At 45.9% G+C, this 13,282-nt stretch overlaps 1 protein-coding gene across 1 annotated transcript in view; it reads left to right on the plus strand.

Annotated features, from left to right (window-relative positions):
* ccdc17 (coiled-coil domain containing 17) overlaps window positions 1-11,646 on the plus strand; it is a 95,939-nt gene extending 84,293 nt beyond the window's left edge. The window contains exons 13-15 of the mRNA XM_085983028.1: window positions 7,710-7,932; window positions 10,682-10,792; window positions 11,260-11,646. Of these exons, the coding sequence (XP_085839154.1) occupies window positions 7,710-7,932; window positions 10,682-10,792; window positions 11,260-11,424 (499 nt within the window). The 3' untranslated portion in view covers window positions 11,425-11,646. The remainder of the gene's footprint in view (window positions 1-7,709; window positions 7,933-10,681; window positions 10,793-11,259) is intronic.
* Window positions 11,647-13,282: the final 1,636 nt, after the last annotated feature.

The raw sequence follows: 13,282 nt of genomic DNA on the forward strand, positions 1-13,282 counted from the left end.
TTGGCCAGTTGTGGCTGACCCTATGATCTGGTCAACATGGTGCCTTATTATACTGTCCCCAAGATCCACCGTATACATCAACGGCCCTAGCCTTTTTCCAATAGTTCCAGGCTGCCATTTCTCGGTACGGTAGTCCCGGGCCAAAACTTGTTGACCTATTTGAAAAGATCTAGTGGCCCTTTCATTCGTGCCCTGGAATTGCCGGTTCTCTACGTCCCTTCTGACGTTTGGCTTGAGCAAATCCAGCCGGCATCTTAGTCGTCTATTAAAAAACATCATGGCGGGAGTTTGATTTGTGACCGCATGTGTTGCATTCCTGTACGCCAACAAGCAGCTATCCACCTTATGTTGTAGATTAATGTCTTCATTACCCATGGCCTTGATGGCCTTCTTGAAGGTCTGGACAAACCTTTCAGCCAATCCATTGGAGGCGGGATGGTATGGGGCTGACGTGTAGTGCTTAACCCCATTGCTCTTTAAGAATTTCTTGAATTCTTCGGACACAAATTGTGGTCCATTATCAGAACAGATCTGTTCCGGCAGGCCATTCCTAGCAAACATAGTCCTTAACACTGTGATGGTTTTTTCCGTGGTGGTGGTGGTCATCTTTATTACCTCTGGCCACTTGGAGTGGGCATCCACCGCTATTAGGAACATTGAGTCCATAAATGGACCAGCAAAGTCGATGTGTACCCTTTGCCAAGGAGATGAGGGCCACTCCCATGGATGCAGCGGAGCCTGTGGTGGCGCGTTCTGAACCTTCTGACATCCTAGGCAGTTCTTAGTGATTTCTTCGATGTCTACATCGATGCCTGGCCACCATACAAACGCTCTTGCTAGGTTCTTCATCTTCACTCCACCCAGATGTCCCTCGTGCAGCTCCTTTAACACCTTCTTTTGAAGTTTGGGTGGAATCACCACTCTAGATCCACACATCAGGGTTCCCCTACACACTGACAGCTGTTCTTTCCTCTGTGAAAATGCTTGCAGTGTTGGTTCGCCCTGTGCTGGCCATCCCTCCACCGTTAAATCATAGACTCGTGAAAGAGTCGGGTCATTTCTTGTTTCGTTTTCGATCATCGAATTTGTTATTGGTAGACACTCCACTATGGATGAGTGGAACATCTCTACCGGGTCCAATGTAGTCGCTTCTTCTACTATCGGCAATGGCAAGCGCGATAACCCATCAGCATTTCCATGCTGTTTGGACCTTTTGTATTCGATGTCATATTGGTGTGCCCCAAGTAACACGGACCACCTTTGTAACCTTTGTGCTGTCATGGTGGAAACGGCCTTGTTTGGGTTGAATATGGACACCAACGGCTGGTGGTCTGTCAGTAATGTGAACTTCTTACCTTGCAGGTAATGATTGAATTTCTTCACGCCCCACACAAGGCTGAGGGCCTCCCTATCTATTTGAGCATAATTTAGCTCCGCGGAGGTCAATGATCGGGACGCGAATGCCACTGGCCTTTCCGAGCCATTTGGTAACTTGTGTGAAAGTACTGCTCCAATTCCATAAGGGGAAGCGTCACAAGCTAGACGAAGGGGTAACGTTGGGTTGAAATGAGCCAACACTTCTTCAGAGGTAATCAACTCCTTGCTTCTGCGAAAAGCCTTTTTACATTCCTCACTCCACTTCCATGGTATTTCTTTCCGCAACAGAGCATTCAGCGGATGCAGCACCGTGGATAGATTTGGCAGAAACTTGTGATAATAATTAATCAACCCCAAGAATGATCTTAACTGTGATACGTTTTCTGGAGCGGGGGCCTTCACGACAGCTTCTATCTTGTCAGGTGACTTGTGCAGCCCCTCTCGGTCAATGACATGACCGCAGTACGAGATCCGTTTTTGGAAAAACTCACACTTCTTGCGATTAACTCGAAGGCCATATTCCTTCAACCTGGTGAGCACCAGTTTCAAATTTGTGAGGTGTTCTTCCTCATCTTCTCCCGTAATTAGGATATCGTCTAAGTAGCACTGCGTGCTTGGAATTCCTTGTAATACCTGCTCCATGGCCCTCTGCCAAATTGCTGGAGCCGAAGCTACCCCAAAAACCAGTCTATTATAACGATACAATCCTCTGTGTGTGTTGATGGTGAGGTACTGGCGTGACTCTTCCTCGACTTCCATTTGTAAGTATGCCTGAGCCAGGTCTATCTTGGTGAAGTGTTTCCCTCCAGCCAACGAAGCAAAGATATCTTCAATCCGCGGAAGCGGGTATTGTACCGTGTGAAGCACCGGATTCACTGTGATCTTGAAGTCTCCGCAGATGCGGACCTTCCCCGGTCCCCCTGGCTTATTACTTGGTGAAGACTTCATGACGGGAACAATGGGCGTGGCCCACTCACTCCAGTCCACTTTTGACAGTACCCCTGATCGTTCAAGTTCTTCCAGTTCTGCCTCCACAGCTGGTCGTATCGCATAAGGTACCGATCTGGCTTTGAAAAATTTTGGGCTTGCATGTTCTGCAATCTTAACCTTTGCTTTAATTCCTCGCAGTGTTCCCAGTCCTTGCTGGAATACCTCTTTAGCTTCGTCCAATATTCTGGACAACCGTTCAGGTTTGACATCTTCCTTTCCGGAATCCACCGTCATGGTGTTTAGTGAATGCCAGTCTATCTTTATTTTCCGGATCCACTCCCGTCCCAGAAGTGGTGGACCTCCCTTGGGCAGCACATACAGGTCCATCCTTTGGTAATCTTTATCCTTGTATCTCACCTTGACTTCTATCTTTCCGATGGGGAATACTTTGTGCCCCGTGTATGTCTGTAGTACTAGTTCTGTATCCCGTAGTGGAATATGCTTGAATAACTTTTTATAGTCATGCTTATTCATGACCGTCAGCGCCGATCCGGTGTCCACTTCCATTTTCACTTGGACTTTTGCAATCTGTAGTGTGATCCAGATAGTTTGTCGGTCAGCTTCATTACTCACATTGTGAATTCTCAAACTATCCAGTCCTTTGCAGTTGGAGTGTGAGTCCGACTTCTGTTCCTCCGGACTCTTCCTAGTCACCTCATGTACCTTTCTGTACCACTTTTGTGGTGACTCATTATTGTTGGTCTCCTTTCCTGACCGGCATACCTTAGCTATGTGACCAAGCTTGCCACATTTCCTACATTCTTGGTTTTTAAACCAGCATTGGTTCTGGTCGTGTGTTGTCTTTCCACAATGATAGCATTTCGTTGTACCCGAAGTAATTTGTTGTACCCTGAGTGCCGCTGCCTTTAGCTGCATTTCCGCAGTTCCTTTCACTGCGGCTTCGCTTGATGCTGCGATAAGGACAGCCTTATCAAGTGGAAGATCGTTCTCTTCAAGCAGTCGTTTTTGTGTTTCTTCCTTCAACATTCCGCACACGAATTTGTCTCTCAGTGCCTCTTCCAGGTTGTCCCTAAACTGACAGTCTTTCGCTAGCCTCCGCAGTTCAACCAAGTATTCCGCGTTGCTTTCGTCTTTCCGTTGCGTTCTCGCATAGAATTTGAATCGTTCAGCCAACATCAACGGTGTAGGGTTCAAGTGGTCCTTCAGGACAGCCACAATATCATCGAAAGTCTGATCCGCCGGTTTAGCTGGTGCTAGTAGATGCTTCAAGAGCCCGTATGTCTTTGCGCCCATCGAGTTCAGCAAGGTTATAGCTTTGTCATCTTCTTCTATTTTATTGGCCTCACAATAGATCTCAATGCGTTCCACGTACGTGGCCGTCTTCTACCTCGGAATTAAAATCATTGATGTTACCACGCTTAGGCATCTTCCTCTCTTTGGGAACAACACAAGTATTTCTTTAAATTATTATTTCTTTTTTTTTTCTAAGATGGCGGTTTTCCCGCGAAAATGGCGGTTTCCCACTCTTATCTTCTCTCCCCGCCCACTTCAATGGCGGTTTCCCGCTTCTGTCTTCTTCCCCGCCTAATGGCGGCTTCCCGCGTTTCTTCCCTGGCGGGAGGGGTACACTTTCCCCACGGGCGACGGCCGCTGGCTTTCAGGTTCACAGCCTGCGCGTCGGCTTCAAGGCTTTCCCTTTTTTTTTTTTATGGCAGGGCGACCGGCTCTGGGTACCCCGTTGACGGCGAACAGGTTCAGCCGCTGGGCTGGCTCTCGCACAGTTCCCCTTGCTCGGCTCTGTCTCTCTCCCGCTCGCTCGGCTCTACCGGCGCTGGGTACACCCCGTTGACGGAGGACAGTTCAGCCGCTGGACTGGCTCTCGCACAGTTCCCCTTGCTCGGCTCTGCCTCTCTCCCGCTCGCTCGGCTCTACCGCCGCTGGTTACACCCCATTGACGGAGGACAGTTCAGCCGCTGGACTGGCTCTCGCGCAGTCTCTCTTGGTCGGCTCTGCCTCTCCCGCTCGCTCGGACCCCAATCGCGCCTCCCAGCCCTCTCGCAGTCCGGTGCTTCTCTCCCCGGCTGCGGCTGAGTTTCTCTCTTCCCGCGCCTACACTCCCGGTCGCAGCGCTTCGTGGCTTCGGTCACCGCCCGGCTTTTCCCGCCGGTCGCGGTCTCTCACGACGCCGTTGGACCCGACTTTTTGTCCGGCTCCTTTTCCCCCTCGACCGTGGTCGAGTGCCCAGCCCTTATCCTCCGGCTATTCTTTTCACTTTCCCTTACTCACAGTCACCGTGGCAGAAGGGACAGTCAGTGCCTGTTGCTGATGGAAGTTTTTGTCGCTAAAGTCTTCCTCCTTTCTATTGCTGCAGCCTTGAGTTTTCTCCCAGCCGAATGACGAGGGCGGTTGCCTCTTTTCGACGCTCTTTCGTTGCTTGAAAATATTGTTGCCGCAGGGTACGATCGGACTCGTCGCCACTGTAAAGTCTGTGGTTTGTGCAGTTAATTACGACACAGACTTCAGGAGTAACATACAACAGGACTTTACTATTCGAAGGTCAGGGCGAATCTGCCCAATAAGTCATGCCACAGCACTTATATACCGGTGTGGTCACCGTCGGTATTACCGTATACAGAAGCCAAACAAGTAGTGCCACACCTAAAATAGTTCTCTTAAAGGTGAACGGTTACATACATAGGCCTAGAAATTCAGTTGCCTTAGCGCCGCTTTTGAGGCGCTAGAGGGACTAGCGCCAGAGTTATGGCCAGTTTAAAAATTCCCTGGGGCCCTAAATCGGCGTTGCACCGGTAGCGCTGCGCCGGCACCGATGACGTCATCGGTGTGCGCAGCGTCCCGGTTGCCGTGGTAACCCGCCCGAACTCCGAAATTGAGTTGCGGCCGCCTCGCCCGTGGCAGCCGCAAGCAACGTTCTGTCAGAGGTGCCTTACTCCAGTTTGCGCCGGCGCATTAAAGGCCCCGCGGCGGCCGGCCACTTTCCCGCCGGCCGCCTGCCCGCAGCTCCCTCCCCGGACTTCTCCCCCCCCCCCCCCCGGAACAGATGCAAGCCCGGCACTTGTCCGAGGTGCCGGGCTCATTTTTAAGCTGATTTGCGCGGGCCGCGGCCGGGTGCAGGCAGCTCCTCCTTAACGGGAGGAGGAGGCCTGCACGTCCCCAGCCTGCCGCACCGCATCGGGTGCCGCAGCGCCGGAATTGCGGCGCGAAACGGCAGTTAGCGCCGATGTACCGCCGCAACGACCCTTCAGTAGCGCCGGCAGCCATTTGGGCGCGGCACTACTGAATTTTTGGCGTGCGCAGAGGGACTTAGCGCCGGCACTAACTTCCGGCGCTAAAGCCCTGCCTACGCCAGAACCCAATTTCTAGGCCATAGTCTCTTAAAGGTAGACGGTTACATACACTACACCCGTATGTTTTATATACTGGTGCTCCCCTTTGGTGCCATCGTGGTTTACATCATCTAGAAACCTGTTGTAGTGCTCAATCTAGGTGCCTACTGCATGGCGGGAGTAAGTAAGGGGGCAAGGCAGTTGCATCTCCATGAACTGGCCCAATTACTGGCTCCAGCACCTGCAGGGCCTCCTTGTCCTTTATGCTACAACTACACATTAGAAAGAGGTGGTAGGAGGATCCAGCTCTCTGTTGATTTGAGAGACAGCAACATGAGAATCTATGCGCATTGCAGCTATGCCACTGCTGCTGGGCACTGCCTCCGCATACCCTGTGGTGCCATCTGGCCTGCTATCATGAGATCAGTGCCTCATGGTTCTCTCAGTCCAATCCTCAAGGCTGTCAAAGCCAGAGGAGAGAGACCCCAACCCATATTAGAGCCCAAGGCTTCAATGACAGCAGTGTACACATTCACAAGATATGTTCTGACTTGCATCTGCCGTTGGGACTCTGCAGCAGATTTTCCTACAGTGTTGAGAGCTTGTCCTTGACCATTGCACAGATGCGAGTAGTAGACTCAGTTTGCTGTCAGCTGTTGCAGGTGCATTGGGTCACTCTCCACTGGCTATATTGTTCTGTGCTGCATAAGCATTATTTTAAATACAGACCCTGTGAACTTTGGATCACTGGGCTTATCAGCAGAGAATGTACACAAGCTGGCCATCTAGACAGCGAATGCCTGTGTGGTCTGCTGCTATCAACACCTGCTCCTGCTCAGCCAGTCTTTGGCTACTCAATGCACTCACCATTTAACTCAGCCAGCCTGAATGTACTTGAGATGTTTTAAGGACAGCTGGTTAGGCTGCTCAAGACCCAGAGAAGATGCATTGCAAGCTACAACTAAGGCAAACAAAATGTAGAAATCTGGGTCTGAAACGAGGGCAGGAGTCTCGTTTAATTGAAATGAGGCTCATGCACTCATTTCAGGCAGCCACCAGGGTCACCTAAAAAAAAGGCCAGCCAATTTATCAGTGACCTGACTACCTGTACAGATCAGGCATCCACAGTTCTTCATTGGTTACAGTTGCACCTGTTATAAGCCCATAAAATAGGTGCAAGGCATGTATGAAGGTTTCAGCAGCAGACAGGCTTTAGCTTGGGTGGAGGTGGACGATGTCACAGGTAGAAATAGGAGGTCTTTATGACTTGGAGGGTATGGGTTGGAAGCAAAGTTTTAAACTGTCTGATTCAGCCTGAGAGAGTGGTGGAGGAGAGGGATCGAGTCGATGGCAAGGGTAGGGAGTTTGTGGCGGGGACAAAAGATGATGGATTACTATTCCCAATGTTTAACTAGAGGAAGTTGAAGCTCATCCATGTCTGGGTGCTGGACAAGCAGACTGACAGCATGAAGGCAATGGAGGGATCAACAGAGATGGTGGATAGGTAAAGTTGGGTGCTATTGGTATATATGTGGAAGCTGATCTTGTGTCTGTGGTTGATGTCACCAAGAAGTGACATGTAACTGAGAAAGAGGAGGGGACCAAGGAATAGATCCTTGGGGGACTCTGGAGGTGACAATCCAGTGATGGAAAGAGAAGCCATTGCTGGTGATGCTCTGGCTACGATTGGAGAGGTAGGAGCGGAACCAAATGAGTGCAGTGTCATAGTGCTGGATAAGGGGAGAGAGGTGCTGGAGGAGAATGGTGTGGTCAACCGTGTCAAAGGCTGCAGAGAGGTCGAGGAGGATAAGTGAGGATAATGCACCAAGGTCAGTCACAGAGAATGTCATTTATTACTTTGGTTAGGGTTGTTTTGATGCTGTGCAAGGTGCTGAAACCTCATTGGAGGGATTCAGACAAGGAGCTGTGGGAGAGATGGCCGTGATTCTGGGAGACAACAATGTGTTCAAAGGTCTTGAAGAGAAAAGGTCAAAGTTGTACTTTTTCTAACTGTTTTTTGTTTGTATCTGCTGTTAGAGTCCGTCCTTCCCCTGGAATCTCGCTGGTAATTGAGCTCCAAGCTGCTGGTGGCTTTGATCCATATGGCCAGGAAATTCAGCGCCTGATTTCCAGAGGCTGGGCAAAGATTGATGTATTTGATCATCACAATCAGGTTATCAGTGGACGGTGGAAAGTTCCGGTGCGATCCCTACCAGTAAAACCGTCCCTCACAACTGGCCAGCTCAATGGAATTCCTCAGGTATATGTAAATGACACATTGACACAATACTTACATTTACCAAATCAAAAGCACAATAGGTTATATTTTCCTATTTGTAATCTGGGTAATGCAGGCTTAATGCTGGTGATTGCAAGATACATACAGATGAGCACGGTCATTCAGCCCATCTTTGCTGATCCATTCAGAATGCATCAACAATGTCTCTTCCCCCTCCCCCACCCTGACTGTCACAACCAACTACTTTTTAAATAATTCTTTCTGGAAATCCATTTTATCTGTTGATCACTTTTTGTGTGAAAAGTAACTAAGTTCCACCATCAGTCCTAAATTTGCCCCTCAGTTTAAACCTGCAACTTGTTGTCCTAGTGGCATAGTTCAATTTAAAGTAGTATTCTAGCTTTAGTTTTTTCTCTACTGTTGACTATCTTATATACTGTAGTGTAGTGGTTGTGTTACTGGAGTTGTGAGTTCAAATTCTACCATGGCAAATTGTAAAATTGATTTTAATAAATCTGGTAATTTGTGGGCTGCGGAAAAAAATGACTGTGGATTGTTCTAAAAACCCAACTTGGTTCACTAACAACCTTTAGCGAAGGGAATCTGCCGCCCTTGCTGACTCTGGCTGAGATGTGACTTCAGTGCCATACTATGTGGTTGACTCTTAATGCCTCCTGCTCCTGTTTATAACAAGTGCCGCGGGATGGCAATAAACGTGGCCTTGTCAGCATCACCCACATCCCGAGAACAAATTAAAAATATATTATTCTATGAGGCCCGCTTGTTGTTCCTTGTTTCAAGATTAAAAAGTACAAATTTCTCCAGTCTTCCCTCAGAACTCTGTTCTCCTTAAAGCAGAGAAGGTTATGGGGAGATTTAATAGAGGTGCTCAAAATCATGAAGGGTTTTGATAGAGTAAACAAGGAGAATCTGTTTCCACTGGCAGGAGGGTTGGTAACCAGAGGACACAGATTTAAGATAATTGGCTTAAGAACCAGAGGCGAGATGAGGAAAACATTTTTTACACAGCGATGATATGATCTGGAATGCACTGCCTGAAAGGGTGGTGGAAGCAGATTCAATAATAACTTTCAAAAGGGAATTGGATAGATACTTGAAAAGGATAAATTTGCAGGGCTATGGGGAAAGAGTGGGGGATTGGGACTAATTGGATAGCTCTTTCAGAAGAGCTAGCACAGGCACGATGGGCTGAACGGTCTCTTTCTGTGCTCTATCAGTCTATGATTCTATAACTTAGTCCTAAAAATGGACATGGAACATTTATTGCCAACTGAAAGTTGAGTATGCAGCATGCAGATGCTGCAGAATGGTCACCCGACAAATTGTTGCTAGTTGCCAGAAGTAAAATATAGTTTGAAATTCTGTTGGTGAGGCTTCTATAATCACATTATTCTTCCCACGGTTAATATCCCCTGATTTCCCTTTGGTGTTGTTGCTGAATACCACACCATACTCCTTCACTCTCACAATTAAGCAGAAATAAGTGAGCATAAACCCCCTATAGTTACTGCCAGCAATAGAAGATATTAAAGAAACAGAATTGGTGGCATTCTGAGTGTCACAGTCACTAAACACACTTCTTTCATCCATCCCTGTAGTTGCACAGTTTCCTCTTCTACTTCCACCACGTTGCTTAGGAAAATGGAGGTCGGACATTTTATCTTATTGAAAACTTAATAATAATTGAAAACAATACACTTTGGAGTTATCCTGATCTAATACTGTTACCAGCCAGGATATAGAGAATAATAGGTACCAGGATGTTGCTCCAACTGGGGGAGGGGGTGGGGTTATTTGACATTATAAATCTTGAGTGCAAAATCTAACCCATTTATAATCATCATCTGAACCCTAGCATGTGATTATAGCTTTGAAATCATTCCTGTGGTATATATATATATGTTATAATTAAAGTGCTGGTAATTTTTCCATTTTTGATGTGGGTCCTTTGTATCTCTGAATTGTGGAACACAATTCACATTTACAATGATAGGGTCTGTGGGATGTAGAAGACTATTACTTTGATTTTCAGTAAACTCCCCATGAACTAAAATATTCCTTTCAGAAAATTCCACTTGAATCTAATTTTCCTTTCTCTAGCATTCTAAGATCATGTAAATGAACATGTAATATGACTAGTATACAAATATTTCTAGCATTAGATGTCTTTCACTGTCTAATTTCCTTATATAGTGTTTATGTTTCATTGTGCAGCAAATTTGAGGTCTTGTCCCACCAGAAGGCCACTTCTTCCTCTAATAATCTGACCGTATAATACCATGAGGAGGATACCAGACATTTCGCCAGTGTTTTCTCCCTGATTTGAGTCATTCCTATGTACTTACATTGCATATCTGAATGGCAACTTTGCCACATGTCCTAAAATGCTGAATTCTGTAATAAAATTGTAACTATGCTATGGTCCAAATGAAGAGACCACAAAAGTAACTACCAGTTCTTTAAAAAAAAATGGTTTTTAATCAACCCTATCATTAACTTTAGTTTAAAATCACTTTAAGGACCATTCATAATTGTCAAAAGTTCATAATTTACAGGAGTATGGGGGATGGGTTGGGGAGATGGTGAAGAAGAGACATGTATTGCTTCATGTACACTTACACAAACATGCATAGTGAAATGATGCATTTTACAATACTCACTGTCCTTTTAGGAGGGGAAGTAAGCAGAAGAAAACTATTTATATTCTTATGAAATTAACAGATGGTTCCTTATATTTTCATTTATTTAGGTTGGCAGTGCTGAAGTCTACCTAAGAGTGTTAAATGCAAGAGATGCTGATGTGCAATCAATGGCCACTATTGATCCCCACAATGCTTCCATGTATCAATATCCACCTTTGGTAAGTCCAACTGCAGCAAGGCATGCATTTTCCTGGGAGCCACTGGTAGGCTTGTTGGTAGGAATCCTGCTATGCCTGGATAATAACTGCAACCCAGGAAACTGAGCTGGTATCATGTTGAAGTTGGGTTGGAGGGCGAAAGTCCCGCATAGACCCTGTAGAGGTGGGAAAAGGAAAATCCAGCCCATAAAATCATGTGTGCACAATCTTTAATTTTCTTATTCTGCCAAGTTTTTTTTAATTGAATTTAAATCCAAGTTCCTATCAGAAAGTTTACAGCTATGTAGATCTGGCAGTTTGCGTCCTTTCAGCTTTAGTTTACCAATCTAAACAACACAATAGCTTACAACTGAAAACAGTGATGCATTGGTAAAGATCATATACTTGTACCGAAAGATCAATTGGGCAATAAAACTGAGACTGTACATTTTATAAAGTCAATGATAACTCTTGTGTTTCATTTGCAGATGGCAGGCCGCAGTGTTCCTCCTGCTGAAAACCCGCCTCCCCCTCAACACCTCTCTTATCACCCTCCTGCAGCTCATTATCTCTCTCTTCCTTCTTATACTAGTCATATTGATCTTCCTCCTACCGATGGCCACGCTGACCTCCACAAAGCCAATCAAAGGTGAGAGAGAAAGAGTAAGATCAGTCCTTTCCCTGACTCCTCCCCACAGGGCTGTCACGATCTGAACATATGACAATGTTAAGCCTAAAAAGATTTCCTTCATTAAAGATCAAAATGACTTATTGAAAGAGACCATTTTCATGATTATTGCAAATAAAACACCCTCGTGTGAGACAATCTAGTAAGAGACAGATTTACACATTGTATTTACAGTGGGAGTATATAATGTAATACCATTTTGTAGAACTTAATAACACTAAATTTAAGGGGGCATTATAAAGGTAGTCTCTCAAAAGATGCTTTGTTTCAAGTTCAGTTCAGTTATATAATTGTGTCAGATCATATACATTTGCTGCTGATTTATTGTATCTATTCTTAGTTTTAATTTTAAAAATTTTTTTTAAACCTGCATTAAAAATGTTGCGTTGCAGTGGAGGCAGATTCGATTGTGACTTTCAAAAGGGAATTGGATAAGTACCTGAAGGAAAAAATTTTGCAGGGCTACGGGGAAAGGGCGGGGGAGTGGGACTAGCTGAAGTGCTCTTGCAGAGAGCTGGCACGGGCTTGATGGGCCGAATGGCCTCCTTCTGTGCTGTAACCATTCTATGATTCTGTGAATAGAAAAAGTAACAAGAATCCAATGTTTTTGGAGCAAACTGTTGGAAGGACTAAGCAAACTGTTGGAAGGACATCCTCAAAGCCTCCTTGAAAAAGTGTAACATCCCCACCGACACCTGGGAATCCCTGGCCCAAGACTGCACAAAGTGGAGGAGAAGCATCAGGGAAGGCGCCAAACACCTCGAGTCTCTTCGCTGGGAGCAAGTGGAAGCCAAGCGCAGGCAGCGCAAGGAGTGCACATCAACCCAAGCACCCCACCCACCTGCCCCTTCAACCACCGTCTGCCCCACCTGTGACAGAGACTGTAGGTCCCACATTGGACTCATCAGTCACCTGCGAACTCATTTTTAATGTGGAAGCAAGTCATCCTTGGTTCCGAGGGACTGCCTAAGAAGAAGAATCAGTCTACACTAAAGCCTACCATTACAGTTTTAGACAAAATACATCAGCAATGATTTGTCATTGTTACTTGTTGATAGACTCTTATCAATTCAAATTTTGAAGAAAATTAAAGTACAAATAACTTCTGCAGGGTTTGCGAAACATTTTCTCAAAAAAGTCGCTATGCCATTCCTAACTAACACAGAAGATGCTCAAAAAAAATAAAAGGTGCTTGAAACATGTACTCATCTAGTTCTCCTCTTCTCTGCCCACTGGGTCTATTTATAAAAATGTCACAACAATCTTTGGAGCCATTCACCACCAATGTCAAAGTTACATTTTCTTTTGATGTTTTTTCTTTATTTCTCATGCTTTTGTTAAACAAGACCTCTCTTTGTCTTTTCACCACACCCAATGCATCTGCACATTATTTTGTCCTTTCTCTGACTGCCTCATCTCACTGCTGATCTTTTATATTGCCACCTGTTTCCTATTGAGCAGTTTTCAGGTTATTTAACACTTTACCTCCCTGTTGTTTGATGTATCTGTTTGTTCTCTTTCCCATTTTCCCTCCTCCCCTTCTCTCTATTTTTCCAACCTTACTAAAAGGCCTGTTGATCTCTGTTATGTTCATTAATATATAGACATTCTTATTATGAACACAGCTAGCTTTTGCTAGTTACTTTATTGAGCACATGTGGACCGGTACAGTATCTGTAGAGGCTTCCATCTTGACTGTTGCCTTGTGGGTAGCCTAGTGCCTCATGGGTAATGTAGTCTTAATATATATACAGCTGGGTAGCGTAGTCTTATACATACAGCTATATACAGCTCTACGGCTCCACCTAGTGTCCACTATAGAA

The sequence above is a fragment of the Somniosus microcephalus genome, chromosome 3 (genome assembly GCF_052327205.1).
Source record: "Somniosus microcephalus isolate GS21.2 chromosome 3, FLI_Smic_1.0, whole genome shotgun sequence".
In the NCBI taxonomy this organism is placed as follows: domain Eukaryota; kingdom Metazoa; phylum Chordata; class Chondrichthyes; order Squaliformes; family Somniosidae; genus Somniosus; species Somniosus microcephalus.